At 38.4% G+C, this 24466-nt stretch overlaps 1 protein-coding gene across 1 annotated transcript; it reads right to left on the reverse strand.

Moving 5' to 3' along the window:
- Positions 1 to 1511: 1511 nt before the first annotated feature.
- Positions 1512 to 23482, reverse strand: GPRC6A (G protein-coupled receptor class C group 6 member A). Its single transcript, XM_043592196.1, has 6 exons — positions 23268 to 23482; positions 19066 to 19369; positions 15914 to 16750; positions 9087 to 9299; positions 6070 to 6193; positions 1512 to 3535 (listed from the first exon to the last, which is right to left on the reverse strand). Exons 1-6 carry the CDS (start codon positions 23459 to 23461, stop codon positions 2421 to 2423), a joined length of 2787 nt encoding a protein of 928 aa, XP_043448131.1. The 5' UTR covers positions 23462 to 23482; the 3' UTR covers positions 1512 to 2420.
- Between the last annotated feature and the right edge of the window lie 984 nt (positions 23483 to 24466).

Genomic DNA, 24466 nt, shown 5'->3' on the forward strand with positions numbered 1-24466 from the left:
ACATCAAGTGGAAGCGAGCGGAAGGCTTAGGGAGACCTTCTCTACGTTTGAAATAAAATGAGAGACCAGGATCAAATTAGGAAGCTATCGTAACCATCTATGAAAGAGATGGTAAGGGGCCTAGATTAAGAAAATAATAACAGGAATAGAGATCTTGGCAAAGTTCTGAAAAAATTCAGGAGTTAGAAGATAACAGGTAATGAATTAAAGGTGTAGAAGGGTGAAGCAGATGGTAGAGTCGAAGATGAATAGGATGAACCTCAGGGTTCCAGTGAGTCCACATGTGGTACGACATGCTGAGAAATGGAAAAAAGGAGGAGGAGCCAGGAGAAGGAAATGATGGATTGTCCTTGATAAGTCAAAATACAAGGGACAGTAGGTGGGCTGGTTAGAGTGACCTGGACCAGAGATGTGGTTTGGGGAGTTATCTAGGGCAAAGTTAATATACGAAGATGGATGATATTGTAGTGAGGGAGTATGATTTAGACTGAGTGTGGAACTCTGGTGAATACCCACATTCAAGAGCCACATGGAGGAAGACACATGGTCAGGATGCCAGAATAGAACCAAAAGAGCCTTTGCATCAGATTGAAGAGTCTTGAATAATTGAAAGCTTTAGAAAATCATGTAGGGAATGAAGAAGGAGAATTTCAAGGAGGAGGAATTATACCACAAATGCCTATCAGATTCAAGGGAGGTGAAAGCTTAAAAATGACCATTGAATCTGACAGATAAAAATTCACAGGCAACTTTCTCTGAACTATTTTGGCAGAGTGGTGAAACTAGAAGCCAGATATCAGTAGGTTCAGTGGGTCAAAAGTCAATAAGGACACTATTCCTTAACATTCAGTTGTGAAGAGGAAGGAGAAATAGGGTTGTAGTTAAAGAGAATGTCAAGATTGGAGACAATGCTATTTTGTATGTTTATCTGTTATACAAGGATGGGCAGCATTGTGAACATGGCATTCAAATCCTCATCACCCGCCCTGACCTATCCCCTGAGCTCAGAGTCTTAGATCCATATGAATGCTTGATATATCTTGAAATTACTCTAAACCAGTCTTTTTCCTGCACTGCACATTTCCTTCAATAAACCAAACTAGAAGCTTATACTTCATCTCTCACCAACTATTTCAGGTAAATTACCACTTCTTATATAGCAGAATACATATTCATATTCTTTATTCCCTGGTGTAGATCCTAATCCTATCCCAATTAGACTCCATCCTCTACCCTATATTAAAGTGATCTTCCTAAAATGGGACTTTGAACCTGTCATCTTTCTGCCAGATGCTTTTATGACTTTCTTACCACAAAATAAAGACCTAAGTTCCTTACAAAAGAACTCCACAGATGCCTGGGTGGCTCAGTTGGTTAGGCATTTGACTCTTGATTTCGGTTCAGGTCATGAACTCATGGTTCATGACATCAAGCCCCTCATTGGGCTCCACACGGGCAGTGTGGAGCCTGCTTCAGATTCTGTCTCTCTTCTCTTTCTCTGTCCCTCTTCTTCTCTCTCTCTCTCTTTAAAAATAAATAAATAAACTTAAAAAAATAACTCCAGTCTATGGTATTCATTCATGATGTAATCTCTACATCCAAAAGAAGACTCCTCTCTAGTAATACCAAATGACTGTACTCCCCCTGGCACACCTTCTTGACACACTTCCTGTTGCTGCTCCTTGCTTTCCCCCCTTTTCTAGAACAGCTTTCTGACTTTCTTTGATTAGCTCTTACTCATCTTTCAAGACTCCCCCTAAACATCATATCCCACATTTAGCTTTCTTTGAAGCTCTCTCATCATCCCCCAGGGTGGCTAAGTCCCCCCTTCACTATCCTGTCACAGTGCCATCTGCACAAGACAATCATAGAAATGCCCACACTCAAATGATGATATCTGTATGTGACTGTCTTCCTGGGTTTTGAACTCCTTGAGGTCAGAAATGATGCTTTGATCCTCCTTGTGCTTTTGTATTTAGCATGTCACCTGGCTCATGGTAACTGCTCAAATGCTTGTTCAACTGAACTGAACCCTGGAGGTGGGAAGATAAAGATGCTTAGGGCAGAAGGAGGACCCATATGAAAAGGTCTGAGAAGAGGAGATAGAGGACACAATGAGCATGATATATGATGGGCTAATTTCAAATAGGGAAGAGACCTTTAACTGTGTGTCTAAGAAGAAGGAGATAAAGATGGAGACAGATGGAGGTGATAAGGAATGAAGGCATTTCCAGGCTGAGGGTACTATTTTCTTTGTTAAAGAAGTGGTTGGACAGAGGGAGTGTTCAACCAAAAATTGGTGAACACGGTGGCAGTGAAGAAACACATAGAATATATTTGTTGGGAAACAAATGCACATTTTAAACACAGAGACCCTGGAGACATTTTATTCCAGAACATGCCATTTCTTAAGGACTCCTTCAAATACTTGAAATTCTTTTCCGAGGCCAAGTTTTAGACATACTTGCAGCGTTTTCTCTGCGTGTGTGTGCAAATGCCTGTGCCCGGATATCCCTGCTTTCCTGCCAGGCTGCAGGCCTGCCACCGGAGCTGGGATTGGTCGCTGTGATGTTGCTGCTAGAGGAGTCCAGGGAAACGTGACTCATGGCAAGGCTGCTTGCGCTGTGGGAAGAGTAACTGTAAATCATCTTGAGAAAGGCAGATTTTGTGTTAGTCTCCTGCTTATAAAGAATGACATAGCATTTCGGGAAGAATGTGCAACACAGGATCCCATAGTTCGATATTAAAATAACGATAATCTCCACAGCTGGTAAATATTTGCCAAATGTGGTAGCATAGATGGGGACGAATGTGATCCAAGCTATGAAATAAATGAGCATGCCAAAAGTTATGAATTTGGCTTCATTGTAATTCTCGGGTAGTTTCCTGCCTTTGAAGGCAAATATGAAGCAAATGAAGGCCAGGATGGCAATATAGCCCAGCATGATGCCAAATGCAAGGATGGATCCCTCCTCACATTCCAGGATAATGACTCTGGGCAAGGAGACATTCTCTTCCACAGCAGGTGCTGCAAAGATTAGCCAGATTGTGCAAATGGCAACCTGGATACCTGTGCAAGTGAAGATGATGGGGATGGGTTTATAGAGGCACTTCAGGAAGTTCTGCAACTTGGGGTCGAAGCTGAAGGCTAGCAGAATTTTCAGGGACTTCACCAAAATGCAGGAGATGCAGAGAGTGAAGCTCACACCAAAAAACGTCTGCCTGGTTTTACATGTGAAGTCTTGTGGTTCTCCAATGAAAAAGCCTGTGCTGGCAAAGTTGAGGAAATGACAGAGAAGGATCACATAGCAGACCAGCAATCCCCCAGACGATTTCACAACAGGCGTGTTCAGGTTTCTTGTAAATATTATGCCAATGGCCAGAACAAACATGATTCCTAGTAGGGAGAGGGCCAGGAGCAGTATGGCCAAGGAGTCATTCCAACTGAGATACTCCACTTCCTTTTCAAAGCATGCTGTGCTCCTTACAGGGGCCCACTGAGTTTCGTTGTTACATAAAAGGCAGTGATCCATATCTAAAAGACAGAGATTCAGTTACATTGCAAACATTTAAGCCAGGTGATTGATTGTCCACAATGATGCTACAAATGAGACTCCTTAGTAATAGTGCGGACTATTACTAAGGGATATAGATAATTGTCACATTGGTTGACAGAACCCAAAAGAACCCAAAAGAAGTTGAGAGAAAGTGTGAGGGTGAGGGAAGAAAAAGAGGGGAAGAGAAAGCAAAAACCCAGCTGGGCTGTGAGTCTTAAGGGAATCCATATACTCAAGATAGATGCCAGCCTCTTATGAGCTTGCTATTATAGGTGGCAGTTCAGGGACTCTGTTAAAAAGGGCTTTGAAATATGGGCGCCTGGGTGGCTCAGCTGGTTAAGCATCCAACTTTGGTTTCAGCTCAGATAATGATCTCAGGGTTCATGAGATCAAGCCCCGCGTCAGTCTCTGAGCTGACAGCACACAGCCTGCTTGGGATTCTCTCTCCCTCTGCCCCTTGCCCTCTCAAAAATAAATAAATAAACTTAAAAAAAAAAAGAAGGGCTTTGGAATCAAATGTATCTCAAGTCCCTTTCTCTATCACTTATAATTCCCTTAATCTTGACTAAGTGAATTGAAATTTCTGAGTCTATTTTCAAATCTTTAAAAACGCAAAAAAAAAAAAAAAGGCTCTGCCTCACTGGGGTGCTGCATTCGATGCCCAGAATAAATGTAAACTTCTTTGTGTGGAGTGTTACACATAGTAGACACTAAATGTAGTGAGAACTGCTATTATAAATAAGGCTGCAGTTCTTTTAAAAGCAGAGAAAATATGGCTGGGTCACCCTAAAAGCTCTCTAAAAGTGAGATAACACAGGATTGTAACCACTTCAGTTGATGAAAAATTAAAGTTTATTTTTTTTTCTCTAGGAAGTCAGTAAACTTGTCAGTAAACATGTCAGTAAACTCACATGTGCAGTGATAAGCTTAAAACTGATTTTGGCTTATTCTGATGGCAGAGAAGGAAGAGTTGATATCAGAGTGGAGTCCCTGGGAGTGTGATTGCATTTGCTCTCCATTTTCACCCCTTAAAGGTGGGGTCCCCCGTATTGCCAAAAGGTGCTCCCTGGGCATCCATCTGAGAATACTCCACAGTGCCCATTCATTTTTATATAGGGCCTGCGTTCCCTTCTTTGTTAACCTCAAAGTCAGGTTGTGTTTCTGTTTATGAACTTCATTACCTCTCCAGCCTCTTCCTCTTTCCAAACCCTGTTTCCCTACAAAAGCGGTTCTTCTCTGTCCTCCCCTAACTGCCACTGCTACCGTGTGCCATTTTCTTCGCTTGTTTGGCGAACGTTTAATGGCCTTGTCTACGTACGAGAGTTGTGTGCTGGAGACATAGAGAAAGACAGGAGATGATGTCTTTTCATATCACCCTAAATCTTTGCTTTTCCTCCAAAGGAAAAGCAGTCTTCTACACTTATTCTTGCCTTGGTTATCAAAAGACAGCCCAAACTGTATTTTGAAAACTTTTGTGTGTCTTTATGGGAAATAAATGCGACACACTCTTTCAGCGTTTTTATTTATCCCACTCGGCAGACAGTTGGTAGACATTGCCTGGAAAATCTCTCTCCCCCACAATTACCTAATTGTTTGCACAGCAGAGCCCATCTCAGGTTAGGAGAAGCAGCATTTTTGTGAGATAGCCACAGAACAAGACTATTGGAACGTTTATATTGCAATACTTCTCCCCTTGGAGGCAGTGAGAAAAAAGAGTCAGCATCTGAGAGCTGTTCCAGTTCTCAGGTTCACAACTTTTATAGATGAGTAGGGATGCGACAATAAACAAGGGAATACGATGCTTTTAAAGTATGGATTTTGAAGTCAAAATTTGACTCCAGGGAAACTGCTGATTGCTCCTTTTAAGACCCTGAGGCTGCTGACCTTGTTCTTTACTTTGTATATTTTGCACTGATCTTGTGAAATTGTTAAAGACACGTTAGGCAAATAATCAGTTAGTAGCAGCTCATCTTTGTTAATAGTTTATCCCCTTGTCTCACAGAAGACGTTTTTTTGTTTGTTTGTTTGTTTTTTTAGTCTTTTCTGTTTGCTGCCTTTTGGTAGGAATAATGAGATCTCCAGGGTATGCACACCCCTGGGTTTTTATCATGCTCAGTTTAGCTAATTCACCACTTATTTAATTATAGTTATTGTGCCCCAGTTACAAGACCAGCATGTCCATGTGGGGGATATATGGACAAAAACTGGTGGATAAATCACGTTGTTTTGAAAGATGCAAGAGAGGAAGTCTAGTTGAGCAGATGACATCTTCCCTTGGAAGTGAAGTTACTTTTATGTCTCTATTAGGTATTGGTTGTGCATCTGCTGATATAATAGAGCAAATTCCAAGATAAAATGAAATTTTACTGGAATTTAATCTAGCAAGAGCATGAGATGCTTTTTTTTTTAAAATGAAAATGTAAGCCAAAATAGGATTCATGTAAAAAAAATAGTCAGCCTAGGAGAAATGTTTCCGGTGATTCACTGTACATGGTGTAGTGACTATAATTACCTGTCTGGTTACTGTAGTGATTTTCAGGACAGTTCACACATTCATAGCAGCAGATATGTTGACTTCTTGTAGTTTTCTTCATTTGCCCAGGACTGCACTCCTTGGAGCATTTAGACTGAATTTGCTGCAAAGTGAAAGAAATTTCAAGTATATTTTTAAAAGATTTATTTTCCTAACTAACCTTGATTGATTTAAAGATACATTTACTAACTAGTATTTTGGTCTCTCCCTCTCTTGTTTTTAAAAAGCACAATAGAATTGTTTTGTCATCTGGAGGCATGTGAACAAGTTTAAAAAGCAGAAGATACCTCAGGTAGTGAAGCTGCCTTAGGAAGAAGTACTTTTGTCACCTTAATAACTTCTGAAAGCAAATAAGGGAAATTAGCTCTTTCAGAAAGTCCCTAGCAGAGGAACAAATGTGTAGTGATGGAACTAAAGAAGGAAATCATGGCCTGGAAATTTCCAGTCATGTGTTGTATAAAGAGTTCAACTATATATGAAAAATAGTAACTTAATGGACACTTTTATATTCTTTAGAGGAAGGTTATTAATCATGCTGTCCAAGGACTTTGTCCAGTCTAAGCTTAAATACAAAAGAGTGGAAATTTTGAACTTAAAGCTATTAAAGTATTAGTGAAAAAGGTAACCCTAGATATATAAATAATATTTTAGGTTATAATTAGGCATGTCACAATGTAAATCATATGTAGCATCCTAATTTTACGGAGCGCTCAGTTTCCAATTTAACTAATAATTCTTTGTACTTCAGCTATGCTTTTTTTTCCCATTCACAGTCCCTTTCTCATGCATAACTTGTGACGTAAATCTGTTACTGTCTTACCTTTCGAGATACCAAAGCAGAATGGGTAAATGAAGCTTTCTCTAGATTCTCTTAATAGCTATTCCTGAGCCAGGAACACAATCCAATGACTAAGCTAACTGGTCTTTTCTCTGGGAGATGAAAATGATCTGGCTGGGAAAGAAAAAGTAGCCAAGATTCAGTACCCCTGAGTCCACAATGGTGGTTTTCTTCTTCTCAACACAGTTATTCCTGATCTAGGTTGTCAGTAGGCAGGACATCACTGGGGGTAAAGGAGAAGTATTCTCTTCCCTTATCATAAGATACAGCAAAGACGTTCTAAAGTCTGGTATTAATTACTTTGGGATAGCAAAAGATTTGGGATTATATGATGTTTTGGACTTGAGCTAGGAGAAAGGAAGGTACATATGGAAGAGCAAGAAATCTTGTGGGGTTGGAAGAAGAGGCAAGGGGGAGGGGAAGGTAGTAGGAGATGAGGTCAGGTAGGTCCTGGTGGCAGGTCATGTAAGGTTTTTAAAGATATTGGCTTTTACCCTAAAAGAAACAGGATGTATGGGAGTGTTTTGAGTAGAGTATTATAGTTTATAGGATTACTCTGTCTGCTGCTTTAAGAATAGACCACAGTGAGTAAGAGTGGAAACAGAGAGCAGTTAGAAGACTACTGTCTTATTCTGGGTGACAGGTGATTGTAGCTTGGACTGGAGTAGTAGCAGTGGAGTAGAGAACAAAAGGTGGTAAGATTCTAGGCCCATTTTGAAAGTGAAACTTAGATTGGATATGAAGCATGACAAGGATTCCACCAGGTTTTTCCATGAACAACTAAAAGGAAATTGCCATTTATTGAGATGAGGGTAGGTTTGGGAGCTCAGTTTTGGAGGTAATCAGTCAAGATGACTATTAGACTCCAAGGTAGAGATGGCAGTTGCACAGTTGTATATTTATTAGGATTGAACTTCAGAAGATAAAAAGCTGGGAGTCATCTGCCTTCTCTATTAATGAATGACATTATTTAAATCATGAGCTTGGATGAGATCACTAAGGCAAAGTGTAGACCCAGGAAAGGAGCAGTTCTGAGCTCTGGGTAAGCCAATATTTATAGGCAGCTGGAATGATAAGGAGCCAGCAAAGGAGACTAAGAAATAGTGGCCAGAGACAGAGGAAGAAAATCAAGGGACTGTGGTGTTGTGGGAACAATAAAGAGCATTTTACAGAGAGGAGAATAATTAATTACTAATAATTGGTGAGATGATTTTTGGATTTGTTAACATCGGTGAACTAGATAGAAAGAATTTTGATGGATTGGAAAGAGTTCAAAAGAATTATGGGAAGAGAGAAATTGGGGCCAGTGAATGTATTTAAATTTCTCAAGGAGTTTTGCCGTCAAGAGAAATAGAGGAATGGGCAGTACATAGAAGGAGAAGTGGAGGATCAATGGAGTTTCATTCTTTTTTTGGAACATGGAAGGAATAACAGCATATTTATATCACTATGTAGATAATGGAGAAGAGAAAATACTTGAGGATGTGGGAGAGAGTGGAGAATTGCCAGAGCAGTATCACAGAGTAAGTGGTAAAGAGCTGGGATCCAGAGATCAAGGGAGGAGCTGACCTTGGCCAGGAGCAGACAGCCCATCCATAGTGCTGGATGGAAGACAGATGTGGTGGCAGGGGAACACTGCTGTTCTCTTCTGAGTGTTTCACTTTTGTTAGTGACATAGGAAGAAAAGTCACCTAAAAGTGAAGGTGGGGAAGATGTGTTGGGTCAGAAAAGGGAATAAAAATTCTGAAATAGCTATCTAGGAAGGTAGGTGAGGTAATGGACTAAGTAAAGTAATAGTATGATTGCCCAACAGCGCTAAGGGCCCACTGGAGGTTAGAGATCATGACTTTGAAGTGAGAACAGTCAACAAGGTGCTTTGGCTTTGTTTTTGTTTTGCCAAGTTCAAGTTCAGCTACATGGGGGCTCTACTGATTAGGCAAAGAGTTGAGTTTAACCAGGATTATGCTCTAGTCAAATGAGTATGGTAAAGAGAGCATGTACAAGGGGTGACACACAAGTTGACAATAGCATTTAAGGAGGGAAGATGGGGACAGTAAACAGGCAGTAGGATCACTGGAGGTCCTGGTGGGGTCAAGGACTTTTGCAATTGAGGTACTAATTTGATTTGAATGCTATAAGCAGCCTACCGCAAAATTACCTTAAGATTTCTGAACTCATTTTTTGTTTCTTGGTCTGTGATGACGAAGACATCATTCTTCAGATCATATTGTGCTATCTTGGTGATAGTCAGGTGACCATCAATCTCCTTCCAGAGCACAACATCATATCCAGTATTCATATCCCCATGAGCATCAAAATGAAATGAATTCCCTTCATCAGTGAATGTCACATTTTTTAGTGCATCAAGTAACTATAAAATAGAAAATAGAAACAAACATGAATAGAAATATGCATCCATTATATCCCAATTATAACACTGCCTTATATGGAATATCACTTAAAAGTAGAAAAAGGACATTCTGGATCAGTGAGTATGGTAACTAGTTGAGAAGGTTCTTAACTATCTGGCAACAATTTGACAATTCTAGCCTTATTTCTGCCAAAGTCTTGTTCTGTGAATCTGAGAAAGCAAGTTAATGTTTATGGAGAGTAGCTTCTCTAGCTTATAAAATTGGAATATGAGGATCTTCATTTTTTTCACGTTGCAGAATTTCAGGACAGGTCCTCTGGGGCAGTTGCCTGGGCTCTAATACAGGTTCTATATCTCATTAGTGATGTGGTCTTGACACTTAAATTTCTCTCTAGGTCCAGGTTCCCCATCTGTAAAATGAAGTAAATGAAACCTACCTTATAGGGTTATTGTAAGGATTATATGTAATTAAGCATATAAGGAGTTTATCCCAGTATTGGGGACAGATTAAGATTAGTAAAGGGTATATTAATATCTGTTAACACTATTAGTTAGCTAATAAGGACATTGTGCAAATAAATAAAAATATTTTGAGTCTATTAATAATGTCACCTGACGTTCATATATTACTTGATAATACTCAGAAGTGTGATATCCTTCTTCTCCATAACAACTCAATGAAACAAGTGAACAGAGATCATCTTCCTCCTTTCTTAGGTGAGCACCATCAGCAAAGGGGTGAGTGGACTTAATCTGAGGACACACATTTTGACTTTCAGGTCTTTCCATTGCACCTAACAATATTTTAATTCAAGTCCTCCATATTGTATTTTCCATCTGACTCAAAAGCAGTTATCTATGTGTCATCTGGAGCTACCGGAGGCAGGAAAATTCATTCTTTCCTTCTAGTCACAGTTGGATCCTTGGCCAAGCCTGAGTGGGTAATCCAAACCAGTAGGTGTTATGCTCACCATCCACAAAATGAAGGCTAAGGGGACAGACATACAAACATGGGACAGTCCAGTGACAACAGCACCCTGTTCTCAGGACATCTCCCACCAGAGAGGTTTAGCTCGGGGTATAAGGTACTGCCAGTACCTGCCTTCTAAATACATCCTTTGTTACTCATTTGGTTGGAGGTACGGATATTATTATCTTCAGTGATTTTCAAATCTATTTCAGTGATGGAGCATAAAGTGACCTTTCCAATGTAATTCACAAAATGATTTTTTTTTAAATTTCCGAGGAAAGAAATGCAATGAAAAATTACTTGTCTTGTTACCGAGTTCGTACATGAGAACTTGTATGTAAAACAGCTAGGACAGGAAATGTTTTACTGACAAATGAGGCAGCTGTATTGAGATTGTGCTGCAGAGGAAGATCGCTGTTCTGGGAGAGAGAAAAACACTGCTCCGCCATTAACTTGATATATAATCACGGCTAAGTAAATACCCTTTCTGGACACACTGGGCCTACTCATCTAAGTCTATGATGTTATGTGGTTCTTGTTGAGTGCAAAATCTGGAACGAGGCAGAAATTATTCTATTCGAATAGAATTATTCTTCTATTCCTTATCAGTTCATCTTTTATGAATGTTTCTTTCCTTCAATTTTTGTTTTGGTCAATAGGCTATAAGAAAATCAAGCTATATTTTAAGGTAAATATATTAGTCACGATAGGCAGGTCAGTGACCAAATGTCACGTTAGTAAAATATATGAGTATATGTATTAATTTTATTATATGTTTCCGCAGATTTCTTAGTTCTCTTAATGAATGTAAAATAGTTAGTATTACTTTAAAGAAACAGGATATCAGGGGCACCTGGGTGGCTAAGTCAACTAAGCATCTGCCTCTTGGTTTCGGCTCAGGTCATGATCTCACAGTTCGTGAGTTCCAGCCCGGTACTGGGCTCTGAGCTGACAGTGCAGAGCCTGCTTGGGATTCTCTCTCTTCCTCCCTCTCTGTCCCTCCTCCACTGTCTCTGTGTCTCAAAATAAATAGACTTAAAGAAGCAGGATATCAGATTTAACATGGTGGAATTAACCAACAAAAGCTTTTTCTAGCAATTGCCTGGAAGAAAAAATATGAAGGGAACAAAAATAAAAGAGGAAGTAAGGACCCACTGTCAGTGTTTCCACCTCCACCTGTGTGTTGATTTTTTTTTTTTCTGTTCCCTCCTTAAGCAATACACACATAAACCCTAGTAACTCGGTTCTTTAGGAAGCATATCCTTTTCCTCTTTTGAATTTGAACTATAATTTCTACTTGTTTTTTCCTGCACTTAATTAGGTTTTCTGGCACATATACATTCTGTAAATAGCGATAACGGTGTATGAAGTACCTAAGCCAACATAACTATGCTTGTTCTCACAGGAGAGAGGGTGGAGGCAGACAAAACAGTGCATTCGTTACCTGTTAATTAAAACAGAACGTTTGCTCTGGATTAAGGTAAGTTTTGAACATCAGTGCTCTGGTTACTAAGCTCTTAAAGGCTTTTTCCAGCACTTATTTATTTATTTTCCATGGAGACTCTGAAAGTCGCTATAAATTGACACCATTAAACAGTAAGATTTGCGTTTCATGATTATATAATTCACCCTGTGTCTGGCAATGACCTGTTTTTGAGAACACAAAGCCAGGGGGCCACACCAACTAAGCTGTTGTTGGTAATGCTGTTTTCCATTTCCCTGACTGCTGCAATGTCCACATCTTCCTAAGAAAGCTGTGCTTGTGGGCGAATTAGAGAGAGCAGAGGAAGCAGCCTTGCATCCCTGTCTGGTGCCCAACCCATGTCTTTTTCTTCTGTGAAATTTTCTGTGCCGTAGCAGAAAGCACCCTGGGCTAAGGCTGGGAGAGTCTCACTGCTGACTGTGTGGGGGACCGTGGGCCAGACCCTCATTGTGGAGGCCCCGTCCGTCTCTAAACTGCCACAAGTCTCCATCACTGGTAACACTTCTTTAAGATGGAGTGTAAGACGGGCGCCTGGGTGGCTCAGTCGGTTGGGCGTCTGACTTCGGCTCAGGTCATGATCTCGTGGTCCGTGAGTTTGAGCCCCGCGTCGGGCTCTGTGCTGACAGCTCAGAGCCTGCAGCCTGTTTCAGATTCTGTGTCTCCCTCTCTCTCTGACCTTCCCCCATTCATTCTCTGTCTCTCTCTGTCTCAAAAATGAATAAACGTTAAAAAAATTTTTTTTAAAAAAAGATGGAGTGTAAGAAACACAAACCTGTGGACCTACCAGAATATTATAGAGGTTAGAGATCATATATGTCAATGCCTGGTATAGTCGCCCTCAAAAACTGTTAGTTATTATTTTCCTTATCACTTCAAAATCACTCTCTTCTCAGCACACATTTCTTCCGTTGCTACACCTGAATGTCTCATAAGTTCTTCGAATTCAACATCTCCAAAACAGAATCCTTAATACTTCTCCTCCCCACCAAACCTCTACATTTTTATGTTTCCTTCTCAACAAAGTCAACAAATGTCCAAATGTGAATCACTTGCAGCATCTTTGCTTCTCTTTGCATCTTTTACACCCAGTCTATCTACAGATGCTCTTCGTTCTTCCTCTTACACAACCATGTATGCATCTCCATCCTCACTGTCACACACAGTGCTTGTAGTACTTATACCTGGAGTATAAGCCATCCTTATTTTGTGACTGGATTACCAAATTGATCCTTCTGCCTCTAGGCTTGTGTCCCTCTGAGCAGTGCACACCACAGTGGAAATGCAATGCTACTTCTGCAGCGAAAAGCAGATCAGAACACTGTCCTGTCTCAAAATAGATTTAATTGGCTCGCTTTGCTCTATCAAGTCCAAACCTTTAAACATAGTTTGCAGCCTTTCCATTGAAACGATGGTCCCTAGACTAGCAGTATCAACATCACCTGAGAGACTGTTAGAAGTGCAGACTCTCAGGTATCCCCCCACAGAATTAGCAGATACATGATATGAGATTCCCAGGCCATTCAACTGCAAATCAAAATTTGAGATGCTCTGATTCATTAGACCCTGATGTTGGATCCTTCCTCTACTTTCATTTACCTGTAGTTTCCACGAGAAACTCCAATTCTGTGACACTATTTACTTACCCCTGAAGATGCCATACTTCCCCTCCCTTCTCAGATCTTGCTGGAGTATTTGTGTCCTAACTCCTACCCATCCATCATATTCTCCAGAGACGTATGGTCTTTGGAGAATGTTTTCTGAATTGCTAATACTGGATTGGTTGCCTCAGTTAAGTGCTTCGCTGCCATTTTGTGTCTCTATGAAACATAGTAATGCATCATTCTGCATTGTAATCAACTCCTTAATTGGTTGATTGTACACACCAGTGGACAGATGACTCCTTCAGGAAGAGAATTGTCTTGTTTTCCCTAATATTTTCAACACTCAACATTGGACTAGAGCATTGCGACATCCAATAAATGTTTGCTAAATATATGTACACATGGGTAGTTTGACTATAAATCTGTCATCTCACATGCATCACTTACTACTTTCTATATCATCATAAGTAAAGGAAAACAAACAAACAAAAACCCAAAATCACTGTTTACAACAAGGAGGTGGTATCCTCATGCACATCTGAGAAACATCAAAACTGTATTGAAGTAAAACAATCCTGACTGTGCTTTTCCTGAATACTTCTCATAGGTGTCACCAAATGTGGAGCCAAAGTAAGAACTGTCCCCCAATATTGGGAAAAACTCCTTTAAAGTTATTTGAATATAAAATTATCTAGAAAGTAATATTTAGATATTAGTGAATCTTACCAGGGGACAAAATAATCTTTAGGAATGTATCATTGATTAGTGACCCTAGATACTGCTGATCTTTTAAATTTGAAGTCTATGGAGATTTCTTCATAAAAATTATTTGCATTTTTTGTCCTACTGAATCTGGCACAGATATGGTTCACTCACGTTGTGATCAAAAGAGCAAATCACTCACATGTTCTTCCTTTCCAGTCTATTTCCTGTTTGTTTCTAGGTAACCAGGCTCCCAGAGGGAATAAAGAATAACCCCAGGCTCCTACTGTTTAAACAAAACATTTTAGAAGACTCTGCTTAGATTATACTTTCCCAAGTCTTTTCCTCAGAATGTTTGAGATTCATTCCTGATTTAAAATACTTTCCCAGATCTTTAGTGGATAAATAGTCCTTGCTATTTTTATCTATCCTTCCTTAGAGGCTCTTTATGTCTCCTCCCCTTTATCCTGCCTCTAGGATTGTCTAATTTTTATTACTCTTTCTCAACCTCTCATTCTTAAAATTTCATGTAGTGGTTTCATTATTGTGGTCCACTTCATTTGTAGTTTTTATCAATCCCTGATTTAAGTTTTCTATTACAAAGAGTATACTTTCAAACAGACATCTTAAAATAGCTAGGCATATATATATATATATATATATTTTTTTTTTTAGATAGTTTTAACTTAAAAAATCCTAATCTCTAGTCTTACCTCCTTATTAGTTTTTTTTTGCCTTGCATTTACAAGATCAAAACTAGTTTTAAAATGAGAAATTTAAAACACCCTATACCATCACATGATCCACCGAAATGTAAGTGGATGACCTTAGACCTTGGAGCTTGTGATTGGGACTGTCTAAAGTAAAAATGACAAAAGTAGAAATAGTCTGCCCTGCATACTCACGTATATGGTAACACTTGAGTCTTACTTCCTTTCACCTTCTTTTCCCTTACACATTTATAATAAATATATTTTTGGGACATGATTCTGCATCAAAACAGACAAGTTTGGCTTTGAGTACACAGTATTGAGAAATCTGTTTTTAATGCGTAAAATTTATCATCATATAAGGCAACAATTTGCTTTCAAATGTCTTGTTTATCGGCATTTAAAAAACACAATGGAAAATTTTTACTAAAAAGAGCCACATTAAGCTTTAATTTGAGTTTCTACAAACTAATCAAAGAGAAGAAATGAAAAGACATCTTTTACCGACAATTAGTGGTTCATTTCAACCGGAGATATCATAGGAATTGTTATGATTTATCTAACAATGTTCATTTGAAAAGACTGGAGTCCTAAGGAGGCTGTTCTAAGTAAAAGTCATAACTGGAGGCTTTAAACCAACAAAAACCAACTATAAACCAACAAAATCCCATGGAAAACAGAGGGCATTGAGGCAGAAGATCCAGACAAGAGTAATATTTCTAGTGTTTCTAGCTTTAGTTTTTCGACTGATAATATTTAGTGATAATAAAAATGACTGTTAAACATGCCTGGTTTGTCATGCCTGGTTTGTGTTTGTCAAGAGCACTAAAAGAGATAATTCATATGAAGCACTGAAAAACTACAAGATCAAATACAAATCCATATACTCACAAAAAATAATACTACCAACTGGATCTTCTTGGAAAATAAAAGAGCACTACTTTAGTGGGTCAGAGTAGTGAAGGTAAAATAACAACTCTATTATCCTCAAGAACAAAGAGCTAATGAGAGAAATGCATGTTATTTGAACACTTAATGTATCTACCTTCAAAAGGAATACGATTAAGACAGTTAATATAAATACTTGAAAATTGAAGCAAGGAAAGGAAGGATGGTAGGGGAATTTTCTTGAATGTATGAGTTAGTACCTCCCATGGTTGAAAGGCGTTGGGGTTCTGACAGTCGCGAGCTTGGCAGAGATCCCGAATGGCATAACCAAGAGCAAGTACTGCAAGCTGGATACTGTGAACAAGGCCTGGCTCAGTATAATTCCACAGGAAATCATTTCTCAGGGAGAAGTTCCTTTCTATATCCTTGTTAACCTTGTAGGCCAAAGTCCCCTGAGAATGGTTGGAAATGCACTGACTCAAATCACTGTCCTCGACATATGCACAAGCAGACAAGAGTGTGGCATATTCATTTAAGACCTTGTTATTATCACTGGGAAATATATGCAGATTTTGAAGAAAGGAATGGAAGGAAGACATATTCCCTCTTCTAAAGGTAAACCCTACAACTTTGCCAATCCTTTTAACATTAGGAATGGTTGTAATCTTGGTGGCCGTTGACCAGTTATCACTAGCAATCCATATCTTATTTATATTCCTTTCTAGAGCTTTACTGAAGAGATTGAAAACATGGAATTGCCTCAGGAATACCACAATGACATTAACCTGGGCTTCTGCTATGATTTTCTCAAGTGTCTCATTGATCCTGACTTCGATGGTATTATCTGAGAGGAAGGCTGGGAGAACTTCTTTGAAAGCTATGCACACATTATTTGCTGTGGTCTGAACTGCAAAAGTGTTGAGGGCCATTCGTCCATAGTCATCATCTGTGGCTATGATGCCAATCCAGTTCCATCCAGACTTCTCAATCAGGTGGGCCATTGCTTTAGTTTGATAGAAGTCACTGGGCACAGTCCGTAAAAATGAAGGAAAGCGAATTTTGTCACTTAGGATTTCTGCAGTTGATTCATAACTCACCTGGAAATTGACAGAATCTTTTAGTTATGGTGCTGATGAACTCCAGGTGGCTGTTCATACTGGGTGTTCCCCTCTCATTTCTGTGAATTTCTGTAATCTTTTCCTAAATTCTCTGGTCTTTTATATTCTTCCCCTTCAATGAACTTCTGCTTTAGAAACAGTGTAAATCATGACATTTAGTAATTGTGTGCCAACTCTTTAGAGTCATCGCTCTTCAGTCATTTCTATTGTGTATAGTACAAGCTCTCTGAAGGTTCAGGCTCTATCTTATGCTTCCATCTACACTTCTATATCCATCTATATCTATCTTATATCTCAGGCCAAGGCCAATAGTGGATATTATTTAAATACTTAGAGATAAATATAGGAAAAATGCAGCTAGTCAAATAAACAGAATGCATTTTTAGGACACCCGGTATGTTCAACATTTTGTCTAATTGACAACTTTGGTGATTTTTATTCTAGGTCAAATAAGTCAACCAGCCAAATAATCATCTAGTCTAGGGGTCAGCACACTTTTTTCTGCAAAGGACCAGGTGTAAAGTATTTTAAGCTTCATTGATCACATATGGTCTCGGTCATATCTTTTTTTGTTACAACCTTTCAAAAAAATGTAAACACCCTTCTTGATAGCTCAAGAGCCACATTTGATCTACATGCTATAGTTTTCTGACCTCTGATCTACTCAAACAAATAGCATTTTGAGATACCTACCTAATGTGTACAGAGTTTTGCTTGATTTACAGTTCTGGTGATTTTATTCTAGGGAGAATTACTACCTGCCACAGCTGCAAATGCACTGTGTCACTTGCTGAGTCTTTTTTTTTTTTCTATTACTTATAGCAGCTGCCTGGTATGGTGGAAAGTCAGTAGGCTTTAGAGTCAGACAAACTGTCAGAATTCTGACTTCAATAAATTTGGGGAACTTAGTTAATATTTCTTTACGTGTGAAATGATAGGATTCTTGTGAAGATTAAAGGAGAAAATTGAAATGCTTATTAGCACACAGTGGACAGTAACTAAACTTTAGTTTCCTGACATTGCTATGCTGGCCTCCATTTTGTGCCTGGCATTGCTGTGCTCATCTGTATTTTGAGACCTGGGTTTCTGTAAAATCAGTGTCCCCTGCAGTGAGCCCCGTTTCCTTTTGTGTTGTCTGTCATGGAAATTACCTTTTTATATGAAATAATCATTGTTAAAAATAATGTACTTTTCTTATAGCATTATACATAGTCTAGACAATTTGAGCCAAAGCCTTCTCTCTGAGATATTTAGGGGAATAATTCTGGGTTTTTTTTTCATTATGGATATAAATTTTTTTTATCAACTTTACTAGGCTATATAATGGAACTCTCAGAGTCTTTCATGGATACAAGATCTTATTTACTCTAACTCCAGAAAGTTATATATTTTAAATTCTTATGCACATTTAATATATGATTTATATTTTTCTATCTGTTCACTTCTATCAGATGGCCATTTCCTGATGATCTGATTGTAATTATTTTTGCTTTATAACTGTTGGCTTCTAATCTTCCTTGAGCCTAGAAAGCAGTGACCTGGTGAGCTACAGAGCAATGTATTGAGAGTGAAAGCCAAGGCGACTTGCTTGACTCTGAGTAATATGCAGGACCTTGGTGAAGGGCTTTCAGAGGGCTTTTTGCTTACTTCTTGATTATTTATTGGCTTGCATTACAAGGAGATATATAGTTCCATAGTCTCTGCTAAAAGCTTCCCACCATACTCAGAAGAAAATGCAAATCCTACTACAGCTTACAAGATGCTGAATGACCAGCCCTTGCTTATCTCTGCGAATGCACTTCTTACTGCACTCCTTTCTATACAACTGATCTAGCTATACTGATCTTTTGTTATTCTTTGGACATTTCAACTTTGGACTTACTGCTTTCCCAGCATAGATATTGTCCTGCCCTCCTTGTCTTCCCTTGGCTGTCCTTTCTCATTCAAGTTGCAGGAAGTCTTCCCTGACCTCCATGTCCCTTTACTTCTCAGTCTCCTCATAGCACCCAACTGGTGTTATTTCAGAAACAAGGCAGCTGAGGCCCTCAGAGATTTCCATCTTATCCGAATCTCACTGAAAACTATCAGAAACTACACTTGGCAGGTGGAGGGGCGACTATAGTCCCTTAGTGCTCTATCCACTATACTATCCATAATAGGGCACATACCTTTCTTTAACTGAAGAAAGAGAAGGTTAAAGTAAGAGCAACTCCCCAGCTAGTTTTCTGGGTTACCCTGATCCCCTCATAATAAGGAATATGATCAAAACCAACCAAGGATAAAACAAAACCCACCTGTGGCATAAGCTGTAAATTCAACATCCTGGAGACAGCCATGGTTATTTCTGAGTAGCCAGCACCTATGACAGCCTTAACCCTTGGCATGTAGCTGGAATAGTCACATTTAAACTCCATGATTTCTCTGGAGCTGTTGAACTTAGAAAGAAACCTTAGAGCAGCTGCCATTGCCACTGTGACTTCTGTACAAGTGTCATAGATTTCATACCCCAGTTTGATTCCAGATAATAGTGTTGAATTATTGATCATCTCAATGCTGTGAATCATGGCAAGAGTTTGAAGAAAAATTGATATTTCAAACCTGTTGAGAAACAAATTTTTAAAGCAATCAGAATAGAATTCTTCTCTAGACATGATGGTAACTCATTTGATTCACATCTCTGCCTTATAATAGACAATTTCTGAATCAGTGAGGCTCAATTCTTAAAGGGCCTAAATTTTATTTTAAAAGAGTTCTTGATGGAAACTTTTCTAAATGGTATATAGTTTCTCAAATGGAGTCTGTGGAATAAAAGTTAACTTGTTTCTGATTAATTTGGGGATCATTTGAATACTCAGTTTAGTATTCTGCAGTATGGAGATATGTCTGATTTTTGCTCCTTTTTGTAGTTAGATGTCACCATTTTATCACCGTCCAAGTATCTGCTCCTTAGACTCACTAGCCGACTGTCTTTTTTTAATATAATCTGTTGTGATTGGAAACCAATTTAATAAGACCTTCAGAATTATATATAAAATAGACTGTATAAGCTCAGTAGCTTTCTCCTAGATAAATGCACTATTTAAGTTCTGAAATATAGCTATTTACTCTTACAGTGGGTTTTCCCAGTTGACTTCTTGATTTGCGATTACTTCAGAGGACTGAGTTGCTTGATTACTGCTTTGCTGTTAAGTTTATGTCATCCACCACTGTATACAAAAGATTACAAACAGCATCTAATATAAAGATTCAATTTTTTAATAATTAAAGGACAATATTATTATTATTATTTTATTTTAATTCCAGTATAGTTAACATACAGTGTTATATTAGTTTCAGGTGTACAATGTAGTGATTCAACAATTCTATACATTAGTCAGCTCATCAAAATAAATGTGCTCTTGGGGCACTTGGGTGGCTCAGTTTGTTAAGAGTCAAACTCTTGATCTCATCTCAGGTCATGATCTCATGGTTCATGGGATCAAGCCCCATGTAGGACTCTGCACTGACCATGTGGAGCCTGCTTGGGATTCTCTCTCTCCCTCTCTCTCTGCCCCTCCCTTACTCTTACACACACTTTCTCTCTCTCTGTCTCTCTCTCTCTCAAAAAAAGATAAGTGTACACTTAATTCTTTCAACTTATTCAACTATCTCCCAACCCACCTTCCCTCTGATAGCGATTAGTTTGTTCTCTATAGTTGAGTCTATATTTTGGTTTGTCTCTATTTTTCTTTTATTCATTTGTTTTGTTTCCTTTTTTAAAAATTTATTTATTGGGGCGCCTGGGTGGCGCAGTCGGTTAAGCGTCCGACTTCAGCCAGGTCACGATCTCGCGGCCCGTGAGTTCGAGCCCCGCGTTGGGCTCTGGGCTGATGGCTCGGAGCCTGGAGCCTGTTTCCGATTCTGTGTCTCCCTCTCTCTCTGCCCCTCCCCCGTTCATGCTCTGTCTCTCTCTGTCCCAAAAATAAATAAAAACGTTGAAAAAAATTTTAAAAAAAATTATTTATTTATTTTGAGAGAGAGAATGTGCTCTCACATGAGCAGGGGAAGGGCAGAGAGCGAGGGAGAAGGAGAATCCCAAGCAGGCTCCACCCTCAGCATGGAGCTGGACAGGGGGCTCAATTTCACCACTAGAAGATCATGACTTGACCCATTACCAAGAGTCAAATGCTTAACCGACTGAGACACACAGGCACCCCTTGTTTGTTTTGTTTCTTAAATGAGTGAAATCCTACAGTATTTGTCTTTCTCTGACTGATATACTTCGCTTAGCATTATAGTCCCTAGACTCATCCATGCTGTTGCAAATGGCAAGATTTTATCCCTTTTTTATAGATGAAAAATATTCCACATATATGTATATATACATGTTTATATACCATGCCTTCTTTATCCATTCATAGAGGACAATATTATTGTTCAGGGTTTTGATATTTTTAACTTTTCTTTTAATTCACTGAGTTACGATAAAGTATTTGAATGATACTATTTGTCATTGTAGACTATCTAAAAGCAAAGTGTGGCAAATCAGCATTAAGTTTTTAATTTGAAAAAAGAAGCAAAAAAGAGAGAAAAGGTAAAATAATGAATTGTAACAAAAATAATGAATTGTATGACAATATGTATAAGATTTCAGGGTCCCCACCTGCTAGCTCCATGAAAGTCTAAATTTCTTTGGTGTATTCACTTCAGTATCCCAACACCTAGAATACGGCCTCATTAATGTAGGCACTTAATATATAGCTGTTTGGGGCACCTAGGTGGCTCAGTTGGTTAAACGTCTAACTACTGATTTCAACTCTGGTCATGATCTCACAGTTCATGAGATCGAGCCCTTGTCAGTCTCTGCTCTGACAGTGTGGAGCCTGCTTGGGATTCTCTGTCTCCCTCTCTCTCTGCTCCCCACAACCCCCCTCCCCCCCTCAAAATAAATAAATAAATAAATAAATAAATATTTAAAAAAATATATATGTATAGAGCTGTTTGATGCTAAATGAATACTGTTTCTTTCGGGGATTGTCAATAAGGTGAAAAGATATTCAATTCAGTAATTTTTTTTCAGAATATATTTTCTTACTAGATCAATGATTTTTTAGTATTTTTTATCCTTAATTGTTAGCCTATAATTGCAGGTCTGCAGTCATTTTTTGAGTACTGATTTAGTGCTCTGAGAATCTTCATTAATTATTTTGAGGTGTTCACTGGTATTCCTGATAATCAACATTTAAGAAAACAGTAGCTCAAAGTGCCCAACTTCTAGGGAGAATGCCAGGAAGGAATCTTAGTGTGATGTGGGACCACATTTTATCTGACAGCATTCTTAGAGCACTTGGTAAATATGTTCTGATAAAGAAAGAAAAAAGGAGGGGGGGGAGTGGGAAAGGAGGTTAAATTTACATACAAGAACATCAAGATAGAAGCAAGATTTCAGAGTTGGAAAAAAGCATGTTGATCAGATTGCCATAGCAACAGAAGCTGATGCTGCCCATGTCCCTAGAAGTTATCCGGGAACTTATTTTACAAAAGAGAAAATTGGAAACTGTGACTCAAAGAATTTAAGTGATTTGCCCAAGTCTACAAAATGAGTTTGTCCCCAGACTGAAGTTAGAATTCAAATATCCTGCTGTCCTTAAAGAAAATCCATTTGTAACATCCTCTGCCCAGCTTTACTTTTCCCTAGTACACTGTGACACATGTCTTTTTTATAGCCAAGCTTTCAGCCGAAAGTGTTCATCAAAGAAGAAGGAACACTAAGTTGAAGTAGGATCCCAATTTATCATAAGAGAATTAGATTATTTCAAGAATGACATGAATGTAGCACTGACAAAAATGCTGGTGTAGAGAGATTTTAAATGTCGCCTATTTTAAACAAAGAACTAAATAAATAATAGATCTATGTTTAAAACAAAATGCATATTGTAGATGATATAAACATAAGTAATACGTAATAGAAATAATGTAATGTAAATTAATATATATTAATTTTAATATATTTATATTATAATATAATTATATAATATAATGTTAATATATAATTATATTACATTATAATATTAATATTATATAATAATATAATATAATACTAATATAATATAATTTTAATATATAATATACATATATTTGTAATATGTTTATAATATGTTTATAAACATTATTTTTAATAATATAAATATAAATGTGCTCTGTATGCTTGCAGTGGACAGGCTACAGTGTCTCCAGATGGTTTTCTCAAGTGCCTTCAGGGAATTTTTTAAGGCAAAATCGAAATAGATATATTAATGGAAAGCATTCATTGCCTCTGCACTTGGAGGTCGACTATACATATAGTGCTGATATATTTCTCTTTTAAGGAAGGATCGCATGACTATATGTAACTTAAAAATATATTAGTGTACATTTTATTAAAATAATTTAAATGTTAATACAAGTAAATGTTTACATGCCCTAATCTCATAGTGTAATCTTGAAATTTAAATGTGTTCTTTGAGGCTTTACTCACCCAACACACTTCTGGATTTCTGGTCGTCTGGGATAGTCTTCTGAGGACAGCATTTTTTCATGAATGGCGAATAAACCTCCAATTATGACATGCCCTGGAGAAGTGGCAGCCACGAAGTCGTCAGGGGTCTGGCAAGTCTGGGAAGTAGCAAGAGGAATCACAAAACAGGTAATCAGTGTAATCAATAGTGCCATGCTTCTCTCTCATTTGCTCAGTTCATGTGAGTTCTTAGGAATCATTAAGCTCACAGAGTGCCAACAACATGGTTCCTATTTCACCTGTAAACACCATGTAAGGTATAGGGCAGTGTCAAAGGCCGGAAACATTCAGTTTTCAGATGCTTGATGATAGTCAAAACAGTTCTTCACCAAGAAGAATATATCAGACTCTAACACTCCATTGTTGGAGATGTATGCTAGCAGCAACGCTAGGAAAAACATTATAGAATTAGAAACACAGGTCCTCGCTGGGATAGCACTCTTTTGCTTCACTGATATGTCAAGGGCTTTGGGTCATGTTGGCATTTCTTCTGAAGTAGAATATAGAATCTTCAAGAGGCAGCAGTAAGGGAAAGTGTTCCCCCTTCAGGAATGGACAGTTTTACATTTCCAAAGGTATCACATTCAAGGCACAAAAGCTTCAGTGTAGTTTATAAACTGTTTATTTTTCCAGAAAATCTCTATTTTTAAAAAATGAAATTCAGTTAGTTTTAGGTATCTAGCACTTCCAGGTTACATGTGTTGGAAATAGTTTTGGTGGTAATGGTCAAAACTAAAATTGGGGTGCCTAGGTGGCTCAGTTGGTTAAGTGCCCCAACTTCCGCTCAGGCCATGATCTCATGGCTCGTGAGTTCAAGCCCCGCCCAGGCTCTGTGCTGACATATCAGAGCTTGGAGCCTGCTTTGGATCCTGTGTCTCCCTCTCTCTCTGCCCCTCCTTAGCTCACACTGTCTCTCTCTCTCTCAAAAATAAACATTAAAAAATTAAAAAAAAACTAAAATTGAGATATAACTTACCTGATACAGTGTTTGGCTTTGAACAAGAAAGGTCTGTTATAGATTATTGACATTGCCACAGTGTGGATTTTATTTGTATAAATTTGGAACAAATTTTAGTCTACATGTTCTTAAATGCTTAGGAATATGAACTAACATGATTTACTGGATATCTTCTGGAACTTAACAGAGGATAGACAAACCT

This window comes from Prionailurus bengalensis, chromosome B2, assembly GCF_016509475.1.
Source record: "Prionailurus bengalensis isolate Pbe53 chromosome B2, Fcat_Pben_1.1_paternal_pri, whole genome shotgun sequence".
Lineage (NCBI taxonomy): Eukaryota > Metazoa > Chordata > Mammalia > Carnivora > Felidae > Prionailurus > Prionailurus bengalensis.